The sequence below is a fragment of the Eurosta solidaginis genome, chromosome 2 (assembly GCF_040869045.1).
Source record: "Eurosta solidaginis isolate ZX-2024a chromosome 2, ASM4086904v1, whole genome shotgun sequence".
Lineage (NCBI taxonomy): Eukaryota > Metazoa > Arthropoda > Insecta > Diptera > Tephritidae > Eurosta > Eurosta solidaginis.
In genome coordinates this window covers 40,247,307-40,271,698 of record NC_090320.1, presented here as the reverse complement: position 1 = coordinate 40,271,698, position 24,392 = coordinate 40,247,307, and the positions used below count along the sequence as shown (strand labels likewise).

Here is a 24,392-nt window from a genome sequence, read left to right as displayed (position 1 = left end):
GCTGTTTTCAAGAGCTTGTGCCATTTACAGTAATTTAATGATTCCTTACAACAACAACAACCCAGAGGTTTTTGTTCTTCATTTCTGGGGAGAGGAATATTATAAGTATTTTCAAAAAAAAGTTAGCAACCCTACTCTGAAATATGTTGTAAAATCACGCTAATACTGATTCTTGGGTTACGTGCCGTATATACATAGGTACATATGTCTCTTGTCGATAGCCTCCAAAGGTTCTCTCACAATAATCAATTCATTATTTTATTGCAGAGAAATCCTCGTGCTGCCAAACAAAGACTCAACCTTATCAAAATAAAGACGATTAAGTACTTAATACTCTACTAATTTGGCGTATAATTACTTCAACTTAGTTAACAAAATAAATATTAAAATGCGTTAAACCCAAAGCTCATCTGTGTTTTCTTTATCCTTAGAGTTTGTGTGGGTTTTTGTTTTGTTCTTTATTCCAAAAAACAGTTTTATATTATTGTTTTAATTATCATACCATTAGAGTCATTATAACTTTTAGTACTCACCATCCTTATTCATAGCCGATTGAAAGCATTTTGCCAGCCGGCAGGCACGACATTGATTGCGATGAGTTTTGTCGACGGGACAACGACCTTTTAGATCACCAGTTGCTTTGCAGGTGTAAATGCGATTGCGATGAATGCTGCGCTTGAAGAAACCGGAGCAACCTAACGGCAAGAGAAAGTAGAAATTAACCAAAGAAGCGATTTTTGAAAAGATAAATGATAAAGAAAGAAATAATAGTGTATATAGGCTGGGTCGGAAAAGCTATAGACAGTGTCTGAAAGCTATTCACCTACAACAATGAGATCGGCTTGGCTTGGTAGTTTTTGATTAAGTTAAGCTTGGTTGCGAATTCACATTATAATATCAGAAGACACTCGAATCGAGTGTCCTCTCCCAAAACTGCGCCTATTACAATTGATACAAGAAAATGCATATTTATTAAAAGCAGACGGAAAAAAGGTTTCTGGGGACCCCACCTTAAGGCTTCCAACTTAAGAAAGTTAGAAATTAGGCGGAGCTTCTCTTCGAATTTGCATCGTGCTCCTTTTAGTTTTTCCTACAAATTGGCGCGGTGGGACCTACTTGTTTAATGCAGACTCCGAACGGAGTTCCATAGCAGGAATACACTAGTAGTGCTTGCCAAACACTACCGAGGGGCGACCTCGCTTAGAACAATTTCTTGTAATTGAAAAACTTTGTTTCTAAAATTTTGGTGTTGATTTGACCGGGGCGTGAACCCAGGATCTTCGGTGTGGTAGGCGGAGCACGCTTCCATCACACCACGTCGGCCGCCGTGTCGAGCCTACGAGTTAGGGGTTATGGCTAACGTCACGCTCTTTCGCGGAAGGAGGAGGAACAGTTGTGAGCTTGGTCATGTAACGCTTGACACTAATTTAATAAGGTTGCAGAAAAGCAGAAAACTCTGAGTCACGGTATTTTATAGATCTTCCTCAAAGGCTACAGAACACTTCGGACAAATTTAAGAAGAGACTACGATGGTGTTTCTCCTATGAAAAGCGATTTTGTACCTCGGTCTCAAAAATTTTGGCAGAATCCTTTTGTAAAATTTGAGCCGTCCAGAAAATGATTAGAGATAGTGACAGTGCGTACGACACACGTTAACTTTGGACAAAACAACAAGTGCCATGTCTAACAGGACATATAAAATGAAAGTGTAAGTAAGTTCATTACAGACGTCGAGTCCTCTCAACTAATCGTTATGAAATTTTCATAGTAGGCTCACGTTATACATCAGAGCTAAACACCCTGGGTAGTGCCGTGCCATGCTTGCAGGCAGTATACATTTCATTTTGTTATCGGCTGAACTGGTCGGTCCATAAAGACCGTTCATAAACTTAATAGCTCCATAGAGCTACCACAGGTGCGTTCGATGACCAAACTGAAAACCCTATAAAGAACCAGGATTTATTTCATTGAATAACTCTGCCCTCTTGTCAAGGGGCTTTAGCGGGTAAATTGTTGCTTAAAGATTTTAAAACTGTGCATCCTCTATTAGGCGGAGCTTTAAACTCGCAATCACAGAAACTGATCACATAATATGCTGAACTTCTACAAAATTTAAAGCACCTTAACAGTATTTTATGTGAAGATAATTTATATAAGGTGTAAAGGGGAGTCGGAAAGAGACGAAGGAGTTCGGAAAGGACCACGGAAAGAAATAGGAAAAAGGAAGGAAGGGAAAGAGGAATAGAGTTAGAAGAGATACGCTGTTTTCCATATTTTTGATTAAGTTAACAGGCGAGCTAAATATTACACGCGCTGTTGATACTAGAGCCTCACGCATCCAACGTAGGTCCCAACAACGTAGAGTCTAACACCATGCTAAATGAAGCCAAGTAATCTATATATAATGCTCCAAACAATTTTTTAATGGCATATGGGCTAGGCAGGGTAAAGTTCTTCTACAGCATCAATAACCCGACTGAACTTGCTCAACTAAAAGTAATTTTTTTTTTTCGTCGAGCTCAAACTCCAAGCCGAACTCGTTCATCGTTATGATGACTTGTTGCAGAAAACTTACCGATAATAGGTATTTAATGTTTACTGGTCTTGACTGAACTTGTTAGTTAGTTTGTTAAGAACTAAAACACGTATCACTCTAAGTGCTCGCACTCTATCTGTTTATTACAATCTAGTACATTCATCTTCACGACAGCTCAAAACATTATCAACTGAATCCTTTCACAGAAGCTCAATCAGACTACAAGTTTCGTAAGCATTAGACCATAAAGATGTTGCTGTAAATTGGATTGGTTGCAGTACCATTGAAAGCATGATTTGTATCGTGTGGAAACACTTGAATTACAGCTCTTATATGCGATATCAAGGTTCTTATATATCAGTAAGGGTTTAACCTGCTAGAGTACCTATATACATAGGTCGAGTATGGGGCAGAGTGACTCGCATCGCTCTAAGCGATTGTCGTTCTTATATCGGCATACGTGGCAATGTCGAGTGAGGCAATTAACCCACGGAAGTAGTCGCCGGTTTCTGTCAAAAGAAAGCATCGCACAATAAACTAATCTTACTTTGTTGCTTGCAATTAAACTAGAGGTGCTCTTAATCTCAAGAGGAATATTGAAATAGAATGAGGGAGAGGCACTATTCGTATATTAGTTTTACTTACCATCACAACTGTAGATGCCATAATGTTTGCCGGAACTTCGGTCGCCACACACTTTACACGGAATGTCCAGCAGGCGATCCCCTAAAACAAAATAGTAAAACCGCATTAGAAATAACAACGAGAGCACGTTGCGAAAATAAAGATGTAAACGAAAGACTAAGCACTAATCGCATAATAAATAAACTATTTAGATCGGGCTTAAAAGACATTATAGATGAGCCATACAGGTCGTACGGCGAAAGGTTGTTACCACAGTGTTTTGACCTCTTGTTTAGTTAAAAGTAGATAAAAAACACGCGTGTAAGTAAATTGCTTACTTTCCTTTGGATTGAAGTACACACAAAGTTGCATGGCTTTATGAGCTTTACGTCTGAGAGGCTTCGCAAGTTAGATAAACAAAAGCATGGGACTTTTATACTACGTACATTTGTTTATTTAGAATTTTCAAACGTGACTCTTGGACGCATACCGGAGTCATACGCACACATACTCACCTATAAATAAACGTACACAATTATATAGTTACCCATTGTAGCTATTGAGATTTTCCTTACAAAAATCGAACCCTATTGCCCATTTAACTTTTTGCACTTTCTTTCTTTCATGAGTCTCACATATATATTATCCCCTACAGTCCATTCATCTATCGCTGCATTTTGTACCGCAATTTCTAGTAAATCTTACTTATTGGCCGAAGCACGTACCATCATGCCCTTATATTAAATTGAGAAATCCGTTAGTAAACAAGCGGCACTTGTCAAAACAACAACGAACAAAAATATTGCATGCGAAACAATAGAAAAAAGAATATCACACAACAACAATAAAAGCTAAGTTGAGTTAAAAAGTGACAATTGCGCTGATCTATGCTAATTTTGTTATTGGATTTCGAGGGTTGGTCATAGTTTTAACACCTTCTCTTGAGTTGACGTACGTACATAATTATGTATGGGGCTAGCCGTAAGCAGCGTTGAGCCAAGCGAAGGCTTATTGTCAAAATTAAGGTTTTTCAGATATCCAATGGACAAAGCTACAAATTTTGAGTTGAGACCAGCTTAACTGGTAAGCTGCAGGTGAATTACTCTGGACTTACCATCTTGCTATTCCAAACATCTGTTCTGACTTATATTGTTTCCTGACGAAGCTGATGAAATCTATTAAACTATCGAAAAATGAAACGAAGCCCAACGTTGGGCGCACACTTTTTAGCTCGTACGTGAGCTTTTTTTGTGTCTTGATTACTCGATTGCAGATTTTTCGTGAAAAATAATGGTTTTTTCCTCTAGGAATGCTAGACATATGTTACATTACTATTACAATATACAGATCGAAGTTGGGTCAGTTTGACTCCCGTTTCCTTTGCTTAGCAAATTTATTATTTTGTAAAAGTTGGAATTACTCTGTATGCACCCTCTTGTCAGTCGAAAAATCTTTTCTTATATTGTTTATCATCCGTCAAATCAGCTCATATCTACTAATTTATTTATAAGTGTAACTCCACTATGTGTCCAACGTTGGGCGCACCATTTTGATCTCCTACTTTTCTTCGGAAATTAGTAACACGGCTATTGAAATATACTATAAAAATAACATTTTGAACAATACATTTTTTAATGGCAGTAGCTCTGAAAAAGATCCATAATCCATAGTATCATTTTTAAGTATAGTTTGACAGTTTCATATCTAGTTGGAGTGAGATTACTTTTCCACATGTGATCGTATAACTCGATACGGACCCTTCTCTATTATTTTGCAAAAGTAGGAAATTTTCTTTCTGAAAAAATTAATGCAGTTGAGTTTAGCAGCATAGTTGCTCCTTATTTGGTTGAAAGGCTGATCTATCTCAAATAATTTACTGCTGTCTGTTGTCTTAATGAGTCCAAAAGTTCAGGAAGAGTCCCGAGCTAAAGGGCTTGGCATGTCCCATGGGGACTTGTCTCAAAAACTGATTAGGTATGCTTTTATTTGCAAGAAAAGAGAGACGCAGAAAGAACGTGAGGGTGAGGCAATTTATATGCTGACTGATAAGACTAACATCATACAAATCTGCCAGTAAAAGCAGACAGTTACTTAAGGATGATATTGACGATGCGGTACAGAGAGTTCTTAAAATATGATATGGGGGAAGTTATTGCTAGACATCATGCAATATGACGAATCTTAATCCCAGTGGATTAAGGGACTTAGTCATGCCTGTCTTAGGAAGTGACAAAAATAAACTAATCTCGAAATTCGAGACGTCAAAAGAAAACGTTTCCGAGGTATTCGGGTTAAAAGCAAGAAGTGCTAATGCCAGAACGTGCCGGATTCTAATCCCATATTACGTGAAAATAATAAAATGCCTGGAAACGGCGGAGTACAGGCTGTAGTTGAACACAGAATCAGATCCAATCGAAAGTAAACAAAGTTTAAGAGTAGGTGATACCCGAGCGTACAGCAACAGTAATGGTAATATAAGTTCAAAGGGCATACAGTTGCTGGGGTTTGCTGATAAACTTTACATTATTGGCTTAAACAAATGCGTCTTAAGTTCTGCTTTCTCTGGTTTGGACAAACGAGCGAAGCAAGAGGGTCTTGGGAGGCAGAATTAACAGCGAAAACAACGCACGTTCAGAAATCCATAAAGTGGCACTTAGGGTGAGTAGGCAGCTGAAGAGTATAGTATTCGCTTGCGAACAAAAATTAGGCTCTATAAGTTCTCTTCGTTCAACAATCCTACTTGTCTTCGTGTATGGCTCAACATCTGGGACGGTATCAAAAGTAGATGGGATGGCCAGTGGAGTTGTCGAGAGAAAATTTTTGCGGAAAACTTATGATCCTTTCGATGCTTAGTTAAATGTTAAGCTCTATGATCTTTTCTCAGATATGAACGTAGGGTAACAAACAAAAGTCCAAAGTCTTAATTGGATATGTCTTTTTACAGGAGCATGTACAGACGCTCCAAAATATAGTGAATCCACATCGACACCACTGCTTGGGAACAAAAGAAACAAGGAGAGATCCACTGAGTTGCGACAAACAGTTGGTGTGCGTTAATGCTCCCAATTGGAGTCAGTTATAGTAAAGCAGGAATAACCTGCAAACTCACGGCCAAAATCGCTTAGATGGCTTAGGAACAATTAATGAATGAGAACCTTTTAAGGTAGTTGTAGAAGTTAAGATAATCTCATTGTCTAAGTTTCTCTAATTTATCATACAAAAGTTTTAAATATATCGTAACATTGTTTCAATTAATAAGAATATTGACAGTTGTCAAACAAAACATAAAAATCAAATACAACATTTATAACAACGGACCCGGTACTTTTGGTACACACTGTATTTTATCATTGGATGTATCATAGGTGAATACAAAGTCTAAGGTAATGATACAAACAGCGGACGCCCAGACGTTTGACATATTGCCATTGTTTATGTAATCTTTGCCTATTGTGTGAATCTCTACTACAGCGATCGAGTATGTGGTCTTGTGTATGTATATTAGGGTTATGATTTTTTTAGATTTAAAACGCTGTAGTGGCAAACGATGAACTTTTGTATAAAAATCACAATAATTTAAACAATAATTTCAATAAATTTAAAAAAAACGTTACGCGCACATCGAAATTTGTATCAGTTGGAGGAAAATTTGCATATAATTTATTCTGTACTGCATATGGTTTACAATATTCAACTTTTCGTTACTTTAAATTTCTAAATTACTGTTTATGAACTTGTAATTGAGATATTTATCCGTTTTGCAAGTGCTGTGAATCTCTTCCATCAGTTTTACAGCTCTTTCAGCCACTATATTTGAACGAGGAACATCGAGCACAGAAGGTTTCGCTTTCCAATGAGTAGTAAAAGACTTCAAAGCCTTAGCAGCTTTCAGTTTAGCGACAGCAGCATGTAACTCGTCGTATATTTCCTCTGAATAATGCTGATTTGAAAACCATGCCTTTGCCCATGCATTTGCTATAAAGTCACAGATAAATTTGAGCTGATCTCTCCACTTGGGAATGAGAAAATAAGCAATCAATGCAAATATTGCTCGTGAATTCCACCTAGCACTATGAAGGGACGGTAGCTTTCGCCATTTGAGTAAAGGCCATTTTTTCCTTCTGGTAGTAATTATACCCCTCACAGAGGTCGAAAAGAACCTTGAAATCATCTCTCCATCCCGGGTTTTTAACTGATAATGTAACTTTTATACCCACATAGTTATTTTGAATGTTATCATATTCTGTCAACACGTCTTCGACGAATTGATAATTGATGCTGGCTGACACCGATGTCACAAACCGCCTGATATTCCTTATTTTGTATTCTTTTTCCATCAAAATGCAGAAAAAATTCCTCTTCAGAGAGAAGCTCTTTAATCCGGACTTTAACATTTTCTGCATCCTTGATCACTCGACGCCAAATACCCGATTGCGACAGTTTTGGAACTTTTATTTCGTCTTTAGCTAATTTTTGAAGAACTGTTGCCACTTTTCTTGTTGACGCATGCAATTCTGATACTACCTTCGCTGCAGATTTTGGTGGTTCATACTTCCGTTTCATATTCTGTCAACACGTCTTCGACGAATTGATAATTGATGCTGGGTGACACCGATGTCACAAACCGCCTGATATTCCTTATTTTGTATTCTTTTTCCATCAAAGTGCAGAAAAAATACCTCTTCAGAGAGAAGCTCTTTAATCCGGACTTTTACATTTTCTGCATCCTTGATCACTCGACGCCAAATACCCGATTGCGACAGTTTTGGAACTTTTATTTCGTCTTTAACTAATTTTTGAAGAACTGTTGCCACTTTTCTTGTTGACACATGCAATTCTGATACTACCTTCGCTGCAGATTTTGTTGGTTCATACTTCCGTTTCATGGGGACGCACTCTTCCACATCGTTCCAATCGGTACTGTTAATATCTTCTTCAGAACTATCATGGCCGGTTGTAAAATACAGTACTTGGTTTGTTGACTTATCTGATTTCCTAATTCGTTTAGATGGATGCATTGTTTTCTTTGAAGCCTCTTTCTCAGTTGTGTTACCTACTCGGCCGAATGATTCGATTTGCTTTTGATAAAGCTCTTTGTCTTCCCTGCACAGCCAATTTCCGGTCACTTTCGTAATATCAAAAAGAGTTTTCAAGTTTTTCTCAAATTTTTCGCTCTTTCGCTTTCTATGAGCTTCAAACGATTTTATTAACTTGCCAACCTTAGTATAAACCTGTGGTCTTGAGAGAGAAGGGAAATTGAGCTTCTGCCAGAGCTTCAACAATTCTTTTGCTATTTTTCTTACTCGATTTTCTTCATCGAACAAGCCTAAAAATCTACCTACGATATAACTTCTTAAAGGCATTTTACACATAACCCCATCCAAATCTTTTTTGACTTCAGGTATCATGGGACGGCGCTTTGTAGTTAATTTTAAATTTTTTTTCCATATTTCTGCTCCTGATTCACTAATGCGTTTGGCTGTTTATTTTTGAACATGTTTTAAATCTAAAAATATAAAAAATATGGTGATAAATGTATTTTAAGAATTTTGTAAAAACAGAATTTTTAAGAAATTTTCGTAAAAAGGCACTACTTTAGGTGCAGACATCTATTATTTCAGAATATTTTTACTAAGAACTGTTTTTCTATGTTATTGCAGTAAAACATATTTGTGCCTTTAAGCTGATTCGCATCGTTTTAGTATAAAAATTGTAGACAAGGAGCTCTTTCGGTAGATTGTTATACTAGGTACTGGGTATTGCCATGCAACCGCCTTGTAAAAGAAAAAATAGTTTGCGCGTAACGTTTTTTCACAATCTAACAAAAATTTTACCAATAATGTAATAAGTAGACAAAAGTTCATCGCATGCCACCACAGCACCTTGGGAATTCAGAAAAAGGTGCCAAAAATCATAACCCTAATGTATATGTAAATACAAGTAAATCTGTATGCACAATTCATTGTCCCCTTTTGTTGATTGTAGCGCGTGCTGCCACTTTTCACACCCTTTATTTACCAGTTATAAATATGTATGTATGTAATGAAATTGTAACGCCTCTGGCTCATCATTCAAGGGTTGCTACTGACTGTTTTTGCAAGTAGTTTTTGTTGTAATTGCTTGTTGCATTAAATTGTTTTATATGAACTTCGTCCCTTTTGTTGTTGGTATTTTTTTTGTTACTGCATATGTCAATTATTATTTTAATATTTTAAAGTTTATTTTAAAATGTTTTTGTTATTCTTTTGAGATTTTTGTGGTTGCAATAAGATTCCTAGTCATTTCAGTTGTAGGACGTGATTGTGTGAATATTTTTGTTATACTCAGTTGAGCAGAGCTCACAGAGTATATTAAGTTTGATTGGATAACGGTTGGTTGTACATATATAAAGGAATCGAGATAGATATAGACTTCCATATATCAAAATAATCAGGATCGAAAAAAAATTTGATTGAGCCATGTCCGTCCGTCCGTCCGTCCGTCCGTCCGTCCGTTAACACGATAACTTGAGTAAATTTTGAGGTATCTTGATGAAATTTGGTATGTAGGTTCCTGAGCACTCATCTCAGATCGCTATTTAAAATGAACGATATCGGACTATAACCACGCCCACTTTTTCGATATCGAAAATTTCGAAAAACCGAAAAAGTGCGATAATCCATTACAAAAGACCGATAAAGCGACGAAACTTGGTAGATGAGTTGAACTTATGACGCAAAATATAAAATTAGTAAAATTTTGGACAATGGGCGTGGCACCGCCCACTTTTTAAAGAAGGTAATTTAAAATTTTGCAAGCTGTAATTTGGCAGTCGTTGAAGATATCATGATGAAATTTGGCAGGAACGTTACTCTTATTACTGCATGTACGCTTAATAAAAATTAGCAAAATCGGAGAAGGACCACGCCCACTTTTAAAAAAAAAATTTTTTTTTAGTAAAATTTTAACAAAAAATTTAATATCTTTACAGTATATAAGTAAATTATGCCAAGATTCAACTCCAGTAATGATATGGTGCAACAAAATACAAAAATAAAAGAAAATTTAAAAATGGGCGTGGCTCCGCCCTTTTTCATTTAATTTGTCTAGGATACTTTTAATGCCATAAATCAAACAAAAATTAACCAATCCTTTTGAAATTTGGTAGGGACATAGATTTTATGGCGCTAACTGTTTTCTGTGAAAATGGGCGAAATCGGTTGATGCCACGCCCAGTTTTTATACACAGTCGTCCGTCTGTCCTTCCGCATGGCCGTTAACACGATAACTTGAGCAAAAATCGATATATCTTTACTAAACTCAGTTCACGTACTTATCTGAACCCACTTTACCTTGGTATGAAAAATGAACGAAATCCGACTATGACCACGCCCACTTTTTCGATATCGAAAATTGCGAAAAATAAAAAAAAATGCCATAATTCTATACCAAATACGAAAAAAGGGATGAAACATGGTAAGGTAATTGGATTGTTTTATTGACGCGAAATATAACTTTAGAAAAAACTTTATAAAATGGTTGTGACACCTACCATATTAAGTAGAAGAAAATGAAAAAGTTCTGCAGGGCGAAATAAAACACCCTTAAAATCTTGCCAGGTATTACATATATAAATAAATTAGCGGTATCCAACCGATAATGTTCTGGGTCACCCTAGTCCACATTTTGGTCGATATCTGGAAAACGCCTTCACATATACAACTACCACCACTCCCTTTTAAAACTCTCATTAATACCTTTAATTTGATACCCAAATCGTACAAACTCATTCTAGAGTCACCCCTGGTCCACCTTTATGGCGATATCTCGAAAAGGCGTCCACCTATAGAACTAAGCCCCACACCCTTTTAAAATACTCATTAACACCATTCGTTTGATGCCCATATTGTACAAACAAATTCTAGGGTCACCCCTGGTCCACCTTTATGGCGATATCTCGAAAATGCGACCACCTATACAACAACCACCACTCCCTTTTAAAACCCTCATTAATACCTTTAATTTGATACCCATATCGTACAAACACATTCTAGAGTCACCCCTGGTCCACCTTTGTGGCGATATTCCGAAAAGGTGTCCACCTATAGAACTAAGCCCCACACCCTTTTAAAATACTCATTAACACCTTTCTTTTGATACCCATATTGTACAAACAAATTCTAGGGTCACCCCTGCTCCACCTTTATGGCGATATCTCGAAACGGCGTCCACCTATGGAACTAAGGAATACTCCCTTTTAAAATACTCATTATCGCCTTTCTTTTGATGCCCATATTGTACAAACAAATTCTAGGGTCACCCCTGGTCCACCTTTATGGCGATATCTCGAAAATGCGACCACCTATACAACAACCACCACTCCCTTTTAAAACCCTCATTAATACCTTTAATTTGATACCCATATCGTACAAACACATTCTAGAGTCACCCCTGGTCCACCTTTGTGGCGATATTCCGAAAAGGTGTCCACCTATAGAACTAAGCCCCACACCCTTTTAAAATACTCATTAACACCTTTCTTTTGATACCCATATCGTACAAACAAATTCTAGGGTCACCCCTGGTCCACCTTTATGGCGATATCTCGAAACGGCGTCCACCTATGGAACTAAGGATTACTCCCTTTTAAAATACTCATTAATACCTTTAATTTGATATCCATATCGTACAAACGCATTCTAGAGTCACCCCTGGTCCACATTTATGGCGATATTTCGAAAAGGCGACCACCTATAGAACTAAGGCCCACTCCCTTTTAAAATACTCATTAACACCATTCGTTTGATGCCCATATTGTACAAACAAATTCTAGGGTCACCCCTGGTCCACCTTTATGGCGATATCTCGAAACGGCGTCCACCTATGGAACTAAGGATTACTCCCTTTTAAAATACTCATTAACACCTTTCATTTGATACCCATATCGTACAAACGCACTCTAGAGTCACCCCTGGTCCACCTTTATGACGATATCTCGAAACGGCGTCCACCTATAGAACTAAGGCCCACTCCCTTTTAAAATACTCATTAACACCTTTCGTTTGATGCCCATATTGTGCAAACGCATTCTAGAGTCACCCCTGGTCCATCTTTATGGCGATATCTCGAAAAGGCGTCCATCTATAGAACTTAGGTCCACGCCCTTTTAAAATAATCATTAATACCTTTCATTTGATACCCATATCATACAAACGCATTCTAGGGTCACCCCTGATCCACCTTTATGGCTATATCCCTAAATGGCGTCCACCTATAGAACTATGGCCCACTCCCTCATAAAATACTCTTTAATGCCTTTCATTTGATACACATGTCATACAAACACATTCCAGGGTTTCCCTCGGTTCATTTTCCTACATGGTTATTTTCCCTTATGTTGTCACCATAGCTCTCAACTGAGTATGTAATGTTCGGTTACACCCGAACTTAACCTTCCTTACTTGTTTTTCTTTTTCTTTTTTTGAAAAGATAATAAAGTGCAATATGGAAATTACATTACGTGTGCATAAGAGTGACATGTAACTTTTTTTAAAGATAATTAAACACTTTATGCTTCTGGGAATAACACAACTCTCACGGTTTTTCTTTTCGCAAAATTTTTAAGTTGTAATAACCGCCTTCTAGGTTTCCAATTTTACTTTTTTTTAGCTGTAACAGTTCATAAATAAAAAAAATTAATAATAATTCATGAGCTTAACACCGGCTTATAATAATTGAATTTCAATTATTATGTTTTCTAAGAGAAACTGAAAAGGAAGAAACATTTACTGGCATATTGCGATGGACCCATTTCGAAAACCGCCAACGTAATCATCATCAGGCAATTTTGTAATGTTATCAAAGGTTTCGCCGAGATTCTAACCGTGAATCACATGGTGAAACTGCAGTAGCCTTTAACCAATAGGCTATCCTGCTGGTATTTGTTTTCACGCTTAATTCAGTTTTTCTAATTTCTACACTAAGAACACAATTGAGACATTTTTGCTCTATATTGATTTGTGTGCCATGTAGATTTGTTTTTTGTAAAGTTCTTCTTCGTTGCGAATGAGAAGCTTTGTAAACTAGGGCTCAGTTGTACATATTTATGTATGTTTGTTTAATGGTGTGTTCAGTTTATACTTATATTTAAGAATTCATGAGCTTAACACCGGCTTATAATAATTGAATTTCAATTATTATGTTTTCTAAGAGAAACTGAAAAGAAAGAAACATTTACTGGCACATTGCGATGGACCCATTTCGAAAATGTTCTTCTAATTGAAAATCCTTATTTCTAAAATTTTGATGTTGCTTTTCCCGGGGTGTGAACATTCGGTGTGGTAGGCGGAGCACGCTACCATCACACCACGGTGGCCACGGTAACAGTGCATAGACCGGAAAAATTATGGCTTTCTGAGGGTTTGATAAAAGATATTAGAATAACATATTGTGGCGAATATTAGAACCTCTATGCTGTTAGTAAATAATCACAACAACAAAAACAGCAAGCAGCCACACTTATGTACATGTACACATTAAAGCAAACAGCTACACTTATGTACTAGGCAACTTGAAGCAGAGGTATTATTTCACATACATATATCTAGCCCGCAGCTAAGAGCAGAAGTTGTTACTCACACATACACATGCATATGGCTAGAAGAAAAGCATGAACAACAGATATACATGTATATAGCTAATAACCAAGCATGAGATACAACTGTTCTAGAAGGCATATTAGTGAAACTTCTATACCTTAGGAGAAATGGGCGAACGAGGCAACCGAGAGTATAAAAGCATCGCAAGCTGAGGAATCACAATCAGTTAGATTTTTTGGACGTTGTGGCAGCGCGCTGCCCACAAGTGGCCTAATGAAACCAGGCTGATCCTTTTCACGTAATCGATTTATATATGTATATTTGAGTTTGGAGTTATTTATTCCACAGTTCAGCGATTCGAACGTTAGCAGAAGATGCAAAATAATCGGAATCCTCCAAAACTCGTTGCAGTATATATTTTAAAGTCGAAAAGAATGCATCGGCGGGATGAAGTATTTATTCTTCTATCTTATACCTGCCTTGGATATCCACTATTTAGGGTCTAGTGAACTGCGGCGGCCGCCGTGATTTGGTGGTAACGTGCTCCTCCTACCACACCGAAGGTCCTGGGTTCAACTGCCAGCCTAAAATCTCTTCGAAGGGTATCGCGCCTTTTATTTTTTTATTTTTTTTAGTTAACTGCGCAGTATATTGTCGCAGAACTACAATACTTTCCGCATGTGACAACCTCGTATTGCTTATCACTCAAAAATTGTGATCCTCAGAACAGTGCAGTTGCATTTTCCATATTCTCTTGCTTCGGGAATGGATTCGCTGCATCTACCGGAAAATATATATTTTAGACGGGTACACTTCTGCCTGTGTATGCCGTGTGCAAGGGATGTTTGCAAAGGTTGAGGTGTCCTGGGCTAGCTCCCAAGACATGTTGATTCCGGTAACTTATTCTGGTCGTCTTGCGGTCCCCACTCAGACATCTATACATAGATCTTGCTGCCTTTTTTGTTACAACACTTCAGAACCCAAACTAAAGAAACAGTATGACCCACTCTCTGCAATGCCTAACGAGGTTCGTTGTTAACATAGTTCATCCTAGAGCCAGAAGGGCTGCCTGGCCGTCTGAGAAGATAACTATCTTTAAATCTGCGCATGCCTACTGGATAGCCAAGACTTGGGAATGAAACGGACTTGATCGAAATAGCATCTTGAATCCATATGTCAAAATGCAAATATCGATGTCTAAATTTTTTTTAGAGGTGAAACACAGGGATTTGTGCTACTTTCTAACTATGTTGCAAACCTGCATCCACAGTCTGCCATACCACGCATCTCGAAGGCCAAGAGGGAATAATACTCCCCTCGAAACTAAAAAGATGATTCGAAATCGCACTTCACTTTGAAACGAAGTAACGAAAAATTATACAATTAGCGCTTCAGGGTGGTGCCTTAGCCGACTACGGTCTAACTTCTGTAAACCGAAAATCCTTTCCTCACTTGGAGGTTTAACTATAAACTCAAGGTGTAGAGATATGCTCCTCGAGGGTTGATCAACGGATAATATGATGCCTTCCACATTTCACTATCAATCTCCTGCTTTCCTCTACTTGCGGTGGCACTGTAAACTACAAACATCGTTTGGTTGTATAGATAAACAAGCTTTTTCCGCATTCCCGCGGCAGTTGATTTAGTACCATGATTCTGACTGTCAATTAACATAATATCGTGGCCTCACTATGAACACCACAAACATAGCCACTAGAACACATTTAAAAGAAGTGCACAAAGCTACAGCTCTACCAGAATAATGTTTTCAGAACTGCTACAGGACGCTTTCTACTGACGTTTCAACATCACCTTAAAAATGAAGTGGAAATTCTTCTTGGGGAGCTCTCCGCTTTTTGGCAAAAACATCTTCCAGACACATAGGACGCACATCTACGAGTGGACTGATAGGGTCAGGTAATTTATAAAAAAAAGTTATTCATTCCGACGGCGCTTCAAACGGTCGTCAAACGTATTCACACGGAGTCGCGTGGTTTTTAGTTTAGGAAAACAAATTTTTGTGGTGGACCTTCTTGCCATTTTTCCTGGAGCAGTACTTCGCGCCACCCAATAGGTGCTATCACTCATAATTTGTCATCGATATCATCTAACCTAAGGAAATATGCGGTTTCAATAGGGTTGAACCAAAGAGAAATGAGTGTTGGAGGCGTTGATTCCACAGTAAAGTTTTTAAGACATTTGGTGTCATGTGCGGAGATGAGATTGATTCTGATTAAGTAAAAGTTTAGCCTTTTGCAGTATTTAGATAAAAGCGCACGTCTCCCTGGAAGTTTGTTTCCTGCAGGAGTTCAGTGTAATGCCATCGATGTCCAACATTGCCGACGGCAGTAAATAGTTGTAAATTTTGATGCATAGCTTATCAATGGAGGTACCAGGACACCACCTTGTGGCACCACTTGTGTAATTCTTCTTGGCTTTGATGTTACGTTCCTGAACTGTACTGATGCCTACTGATCACTCAACATTACTCTAGCCAAAGGCGTTGAATATTTTATCATTGCGGTTTATCGTATTTGAGAGCGACTTTACGCTTGACTATAGCTTACCAGCACCGGCAATGGGATTCAAGGGGTTGTGTAGCGCAATATATAGCTTCTCCAACCCAATTGTCAACCTCACCTTCGAGCGGCGAATCCCGTTTCACTAACAGACGAGGCTCTGGCGACCCCAAGCTCCTCATGGAACTTGGGGGTGGGGAGGGAGGGATGGCCTGAAGGTTCAATGTGGCCATATAAATCGTTCCCGAGATGGTCGGGCCAGCACCTTAATGGTGCTGTGTTACCGGAGCGTATCGGATCTGTATCCGACAAATGACCATCACATCGATAATACTCCCCAAAGCCTTCGGGGAGTAACCTAATCGCTACAACAACAACAACAACAACAGCACCGGCAATGAGGTTACAGTTCTTGAGAAGCTCTTGCCATTTCGCCCAGTTGTGTTTATATACAAGCTAACGGATACTGGCCGGGATTGGGAGACGGAAAACTCTTTGTCTGTGCTTACTCTATAGTGAGCTGCTTTTTTGAAGTTGATGAAACGTGATGAATCGGCTGATCGCTCGCATGATTTCTTCTTCTCACTCATTTTAGGATACTAAAAAAAAGTACTCTCTGAGACTATATTGTAATAGATTGATATGGTTTTCTAAACTTGGTTGGAGCTCACTTAGATTAAATATTTCCATATTGTTTGCAGAATTTGTTTGACAACAAATCGGAAAAATACCACAAAGCCAAACTTTGGGTTTCATTTACTTAGAAATTGGTCTCACTCTCCCATTTCATTCCATTCACCTCACTTTTTCCTTTTTTAATCACATTTCTTCTCATCTCTCTGATTACCATTTCTTTTCCGGGGACGTGGCACCGCCCACTATTCCAAAACTTTATATAGTCCACGTTTTGAACAGTGACCAAATGAGGCCGTATTGAAAAATTTAAAAACACCATTTATAAACTTTCGCCAGCTTTCAAAAACATACACACACACCTACAGGGTCCTCGATAAATAAGCTTTTCCCCAAATGTCATCGAGAACCTCTCTTTGCGTTAAGGTAAAAACTTTACTGCAGGAGATCTCGATGAAACTTTCCATTGTTTAAGACATTCCTAAATACGATTAAGAGCTAACATATCGACTACTATTACATCATCCTATCTCGGAAGTCAGTTCGAAAAGCTCTACCTCCCAATTGTATTGATTATTACTAAGATAGGGCTTTTTGGAACAAAATTCTGAGACGGTCCGTTCTTGAATATGATTCTGCACTAGGGCGTTTGTGAAACCAATTGTAGTAGAAGCTGTTTTTAAAAGATTTGATGAGATAGAACGTTCTCGAGTTGAGATAGTTCGATGTTCCGGTCAGCACTCGATAACAAAAGTTTGAAAAAAAAAGTTTGTTTTGAAAAATATGCATTTTGAACTTGTACTCTATTTATAATTTTTTTTGCACTGAAGTTAATTACAAACTTGGACATCTTATTTCAGAAATTGTTCAGATTTTCATATAAAATTCTCATTTAATTTTTTGCAAAGCCGACGGCGTTACCGATCTGCCATTTTAAGCGACGGCATCTGAAATATTTACCTGTTCCCATTTTCCGCTGATGGAAGTACTTAAACCCTAACGTATCCAGGGTGAACAGTTTTTTTGTTAATATTTTGGATAAAAACACTTTTTTGGAAGTTGTTTTGAGAGTCACTTTTGTGCACTTTTACTTAGCAAGCACTTGAATACATTTTTGAACTTTTTTCTCGCATGCCATTTTTTTGTTGATATATTTGCAGAAGTTCAGAAAACTCTTTTTTTATAACGATTCAAATATTGAATATTTTCTTTTTTTTTTGTAGAACACTTTTTCAATTCCCAATTTATTCGTTTATTTGTTAAAACAATTTGTAGTAAACAGAGTTCACACAAATTCACCGTAATACGATTTGAAATACCGTCGCGTAAAGCGCACTCAACGTTGTGAACGTTTCGAACTGCAAATTGCAATAGACATTCAGAGACCACCAATTATAAAAGTGAAGCTTCAAGAGTCCTTTTTTGCAGTCAACTTGTCTCTTGACTGGCTGGTTGACTGACAAAGTAACAGATGGTTTCTATATAGAGTTGGTAAGAGGCGGTTGACGTGAGGCAGTGGGTGAGCAGAGGCAGAGGGTGCATCAAGCAGATGAGCAACTGTATATTAAGGGTGGCGCATAAAAGCCAAAATCACTCACACCTTAGCACAGTTTTACCCACCACAAGGTATGCTGACTTTTAATGCTGATGCCAACAACCAATGCTGGTTGTAGTTACCAGCAACAACAACAGCAACAAAAGCACACATAACATCAATGACATTGTAGCGCAGCGGTTGAAGCTGTATTGGTAGCAGTTAAGGATATCAAGAAGTTGCACCGCGTCTTACTAGCCTTTTGAAAATGTGGTCTAAATACGTGTGGGATTTCGTGTGATGTGAGTAATGTGAGGGAGATGAGTGTGAACGAAAAAAAAAACACCTAGATATCGAAAAGCTACGAAAATTTGCGCCTTTTCATCCCTTCAATGTTGCACAAGGTGTAGTTCACCCAACACTTACACACACATAAGAAAATTGTCCGGTGCTGAGATATCGCGACTTCCAACCCAAAAAGCATCTCTTTTTTGTTGCTTTGTTGAAAGGCGATGGCCACTATTGGTGATATTACTAAGTACGCAGGGGTGCTCTTGCAATAGCCAGGACATTGTGATATATAACTAGGACTACCTAATGCTTACACATACACATTCACATTTGCCCCCCGAAAAGAATTCAATTAGATGAAGCTAGCTACTTACATTATATACAACAAAGATACTGTGGGTTGGTTTTTGCTGTTGTTGGTATATATATTTTATTGACTGGTTGGCTGTGCGGCTTTTTATTCATCTCTCATATCTTCCCCCCAACACCGCCGTCAACGCGAATTTGGTGCTTGCCTTTCTTAATATCTCTGTATTGTGGCTTACTCGGATTCTCCACAAAATGTCAAGAACGATAAAAGTTGTTGCTGCCACGAGCACTAGTACGGTCTCTGTGAGCTCGATACATTCGAGGTTGTTGCATGTATTTGTTGCTGTATCATTTATACGAGTGTTTAAAGAAGTACTGCCTGCTGAGTGTAATAAAGTTCAAGTTCCCTCTCTCCTGGAGCTTTTGATGTTATATGCATTCTCTTTGATCAATATGTATATATATATATATATATATATATATGAAACTGCCTGTGTATGTGGATATGTTGTGTCTTTTTTCACGTGTTTATGTAGTGAGAGCTTATGTCCTTTCGTAGAGGCTTGTCTATCTATACAATTTCCCAGTTTGGTTAGCGTTTTTTGTTAAGTTTCAAAGTCATTTGCGTATGGAGTTTACAAGAACACATCAAGATGCGCAGTTATTAGCAATACACTTTACCAAAACCTAAAATCGACTCGGAGAGCGCTCTTCGACCCAACTGTGTAAACGAGCAGTGGGAGCACATTTTCTGACATTCGATCATGACCTACATTTTGGCTAGAATGCAGCCGCAATTGAGAGCCCAGAGCAGCAACAAAATTCTCAAGTCCCTTGCCGGTACCATTTGTGGCAGAGATAAAGAAACGCTCATTACCACTTATAAAGCAATTGGCCAGCCGCTTGTTTGCCACTCGTATCCAATATGGTGGCCGAGCCTACAACAGCCTATCGCTTCTTCCAATGCGATGGGCGAAGAGAATAAAAAACACATCTTGTTTCCTATCTAACCACCGAGGGTAGATGAATAGCTCAAGAACAAAAATTCAGTACAACTACAGGACCTAACGGTATACCCGCCGAGGTAATTGAGTTAGCTGCAAATAACTATACTTAGAGACCGATATCTAGCGTTCAAAACTACTCACAGTTAAAAAAGTATTAAAGGGACTGTTCAGCGCAAGCCCTTAAAGGGTTCTCAGCGTAATTTATAGCTTCTCTAACCCAAATGTCAACTTCACCAACGTGTGGCGAATCCTCTTTATTTAGCAGACGGAACGACCACGAGTTGCTCTGTTATAAACTACAGCTATACTTCGGATTTACTGAAAGCGCCTTGATGCTAATGGAAAGTTATTTGACTGGAAGAGTTCAATTTGTCAACACAGGAAGTGAAGTGTCGGGTATGAAAAACTTAATCCAAGGTGTTCCGCAGCGCTCCATCCTTGGGTCCTTATTATTCATTATTATTCACTGTGTAAGCACATGAGGACGCATGCGTATGCAGATGATATACAAATGTATTTATCTGGTAGTTTCGCGAACCTGAGCACACTTTGTGTCAAAGTAAATAATGACCTATCATGCGTGCAGTACTGGGCCAATAGTAATGGTCTTTGCCTTAATGCTAATAAATCGTTTGTATTAGCTATTTCTAAGAAAAAGGTCGTCGATGTACTAACTCCTACTATATGCATTGGTAATACTGCTCTACAAACTGTTACTAAAATCACGAATCTGGATTTCGTAATTAACTCAAACCGAACTTGTGTTGACCATATCAACTCTGTTGTTGGTAAAGTGTATGGTACATTGCGCAATCTGAGGCAATCTGCACCGTTTACGCCTCCTCAAATTAGAAGAAAGCTTGCTGTACAGCTTATATTGCCAATAATAACCTACTCTGAGCTAGTTTACAACAAATTAGATTCGTGCTCTGCACATAAAATTGAGATTGCCTTTAATCAGGTAACTCGCTACGTATTTGGGTTACGCAGGTTCGATCATATTTATGCGTGGCGGTTTCAACTCTTAGGATGTGACATATTCGCCTATCAGAAGGCTAGAAGTGTAATTTTCTTATTCAGGTTGATTTCTACTAAATCCCCACCGTACTTATATGAAAAACTCGCATTTGCTAGATCTCTCAGGTCATGTAGTATAGTTGTACCAAGCTTCAATTTTGTTGTCTCTACAAGGCTGTTTTTCGTCAACACCATACGTATATGGAACTCAATTCCAGCTGCAATAAGGAAAAATGTAAACCTAAGCAATTATAAGCGCATTCTTTTCAACTATTTCTCTACACATTAATCTTAATCTGATCATTTTGTTTTTTTTCTTTTTTACTCAATTTTTTCCTAAGTTGTTTACTTTGAGTATAGTTTTAATTAACTGTCTTTAATATGTCTACTGTTGTTGTTGTTGTTGTAGCAATGCTCGCCCCACCTAATAGCCGCGACCGATCACAAATTGTCATCAATATCCTCTAACGGGAGTCCAAGGAAACTTGCCGTTTCAAAGGGGTGTTAGAGGCGTTGGTTCCACATTACAATTGAAGAGATGGTTGGTGTCATGTGGGGACACATTGCAAGCGGAGCATACATTTTGTATGTCGGGGTTGATTCTGGATAGGTAAGAGTTTAACCTGTTACAGTATCCAGAACGAAGTTGAGCAAGAGTGACACGCGTTTCCCTGGGGAGTATGCGTTCCTCTTCCGCAAGTTTTGGATAATTTTCGTTAAGTACTGGATTCACCGGGCAATTCTCGGATAAAGGTCCGACGCCTGTTTATGGAGTTCACCAAGGACCTGCTTGTGTTTTTTCACTGCATACGGCTGGGTTCTCAGGTGCCGTATTTCCTCAAAATGCTTACGGAGATGACTCCTTAAGCCCCTAGGCGGTGCTGGTTCATCAATCAGATGTCTGTTGGGATGCACAGGTTTCTGGGTATTCAACAGGAACTGTTTGGTCAGCATCTCATTTCTCTCTCTGATGGGGAGTATTCTCGCCTCATTATGCAGATGGTTTTCTGGGGACATAAGAAGACAGCCCGTGGCGATTCTGAGAGCAGTATTTTGGCAGGCCTGTAGTTTCTTCCAGTGGGTGGTTTTTAGGCTTGGCGACCATTGGGTGACGCGTAGCACGTAATCGGCTGGCTAATTGCTTTGTATGTAGTCATGAGCGTTTCTTTATCTTTTCCCCAAGTACTGCCAGCGAGCGATTTGAGGATTTTGTTACGGCTCTGAATTCTCGGAACAATTGCGGTTGCGTGCTCACCAAAATGTAGATCCTGATCAAACGTCACACCCAAGATTTTGGGGTGTAGGACAGTCGGTAGCGTAGTTCCATCGACGTGGATGTTCAAAATGGTCGACATTTGGGGCGTCCATGTTGTAAATAAGTTCGCGGAAGATTTAGTCGGTGATAATGCCAGGTTTCGCGAGGCGAAAAAACTGGAGAGATCAGGGAGGTAGCCGTTTATTTTATTGCATAGCGCATCGATCTTTGGGCCTGGGCCTGTGGCCATTATTGTGCAGTCATCGGCGTAGGAAACGATTGTGACTCCTTCCGGTGGTGAAGGTAGCTTAGATATGTAGAAATTAAACAAAAGTGGGGATAGAACACCACCCTGTGGCACCCCTTGTTTAATTCTCCTTGGTTTTGATGTTTCGTTTCTAAATTGCACCGATGCCTGCCAACCACCCAGATAATTTGCGGTCCACCTTTTAAGACATGGGGGAAGGGTAGACCCAGGTATTGCAGTAACGAGCCATGGTTGACCGTACCAAAAGCTTTTGATAGGTCTAGCGCTACGAGTACTGTTCTATGGTGGGGGTATTGATTTAAACCGCAATTTATCTGGGTGCTAATGGCATTTAGCGCGATGGTAGTGCTATGGAGTTTTCTGAAGCCATGCTGATGAGGGGCTAGCTGCAAATTTGCTTGGAAATAAGGGAGCAAAATGGCTTCAAGCGTCTTTGCCACTGGCGATAGGAGAGATATCGGACGATACGACTCGCCTATGTTAGCTGGTTTCCCAGGCTTTAGTAGCGGGACCACCTTGGCCATTTTCCATTTCTCAGGTATGACAAAGGTGGAAAGAGACAGATTGAAGACCTGCGCTAAATATTTGAAACCCTCTTTCCCTAGGTTTTTAAGCATCGGCATGGCTATGCCGTCTGGGCCCACTGCTTTGGATGGTTTAGCACGACCAATGGCGTCCTCAACCTCTTTAGCAGTGATGGTCATTGGTGATGCGCTGAAATTGTGTTTATGTGCGCGTCTATTGGCTCTCCGTCTATCTTTGTCGACCGTAGGATGCATTATATATTGTCGGCAGAAAGCGCTCGCGCATTTTATATCACTACTAATGTACTTTGTATAGCATCATTAACTTAGGTAAACTTTAGTAATACTGTGTATCCCTTTTTTATCCCAAAATTTTATTCAATCTTGTTAAATACATATCTATGACACTGTTTGTTGTAACTATAAAAGATATATTATCTTACTGTACTGATGTAATTTATAATAAATGAAAATGAAATTACCTAGAAGGTTCAATGTGCTCACATTAACATCGGTAGTACTCCACAAAACCTGTGAGGAGTATCTCTATCGCTACAAGAAGAAGAAGCTTTACTTCTACTTCTTCTTGTAAGTAGCCTCACAGTTAAGAAGCCTCACAAGCGAAGGAATCCATGGTTCGGCGCTAAGCCCCCATTCTCCTTTAAAATACAACAATTTATGCTCAGGGTTGATGGACGATCTTCAGCTGGTAGCAGCAAAAACGTAGAAGCCCGAAAAAGCGGATCGCCACGATCATAAAAATAATGACATGACTCGAACGAATACGAATATGCATACCTACGAAATATTTGTGAGTAAGGGTAGGCAGTCAGCTCTTCTTATCACATTCTAGTAGCCTGCGAAAGGGTGGCGCACAATCTATTGAACTCGAGTCGACTAATGTCGAACATAGGCGGCCAAGACAATGCTCGCATCAGCCTTGCATGCTCTATTCTTATACAGTGCAGAAATTTCCAATCATGCAATGAAACACCGAAGGTACCGAACTCTCCTCAGCTTCACTCTTTTCACCGAAGCTGCCCTGGTCATTGAGGCAACTATACCGATATACCTTGTCACTCAGGAAAGAAAAGGAATGTGAGACATTGGCACAGAAGCGAGTAGAGATATTGTTGCCATAAGGACCTGAAAGTAATCAATCCGAACCTTGCAGCAGCATTGGAGCGCCCAGTGGGCCAGGAAATTATATTCAAATGATTTAAGCTTAACTTAACCCTGGACAAAGTCAACAACAACATGACCTAGGGAAGTGACAGATGAGATACGTGAGGTACATA

At 38.9% G+C, this 24,392-nt stretch overlaps 2 protein-coding genes across 4 annotated transcripts in view; one reads left to right on the top strand and one right to left on the bottom strand.

The window, feature by feature from the left end:
* Positions 1–7,723, bottom strand: part of dsf (dissatisfaction) — a 70,253-nt gene extending 62,530 nt beyond the window's left edge. Inside the window, exons 1-4 of the mRNA XM_067769098.1 lie at positions 7,463–7,723; positions 6,884–7,172; positions 3,182–3,262; positions 534–695 (exon numbers count right to left, since the gene is read on the bottom strand). Of these exons, the coding sequence (XP_067625199.1) occupies positions 534–695; positions 3,182–3,262; positions 6,884–7,172; positions 7,463–7,723 (793 nt within the window). The remainder of the gene's footprint in view (positions 1–533; positions 696–3,181; positions 3,263–6,883; positions 7,173–7,462) is intronic.
* LOC137239604 (keratin-associated protein 5-1-like) overlaps positions 1–24,392 on the top strand; it is a 172,325-nt gene that overhangs the window by 97,284 nt on the left and 50,649 nt on the right. The gene's annotated exons all lie outside the window — the stretch shown is intronic.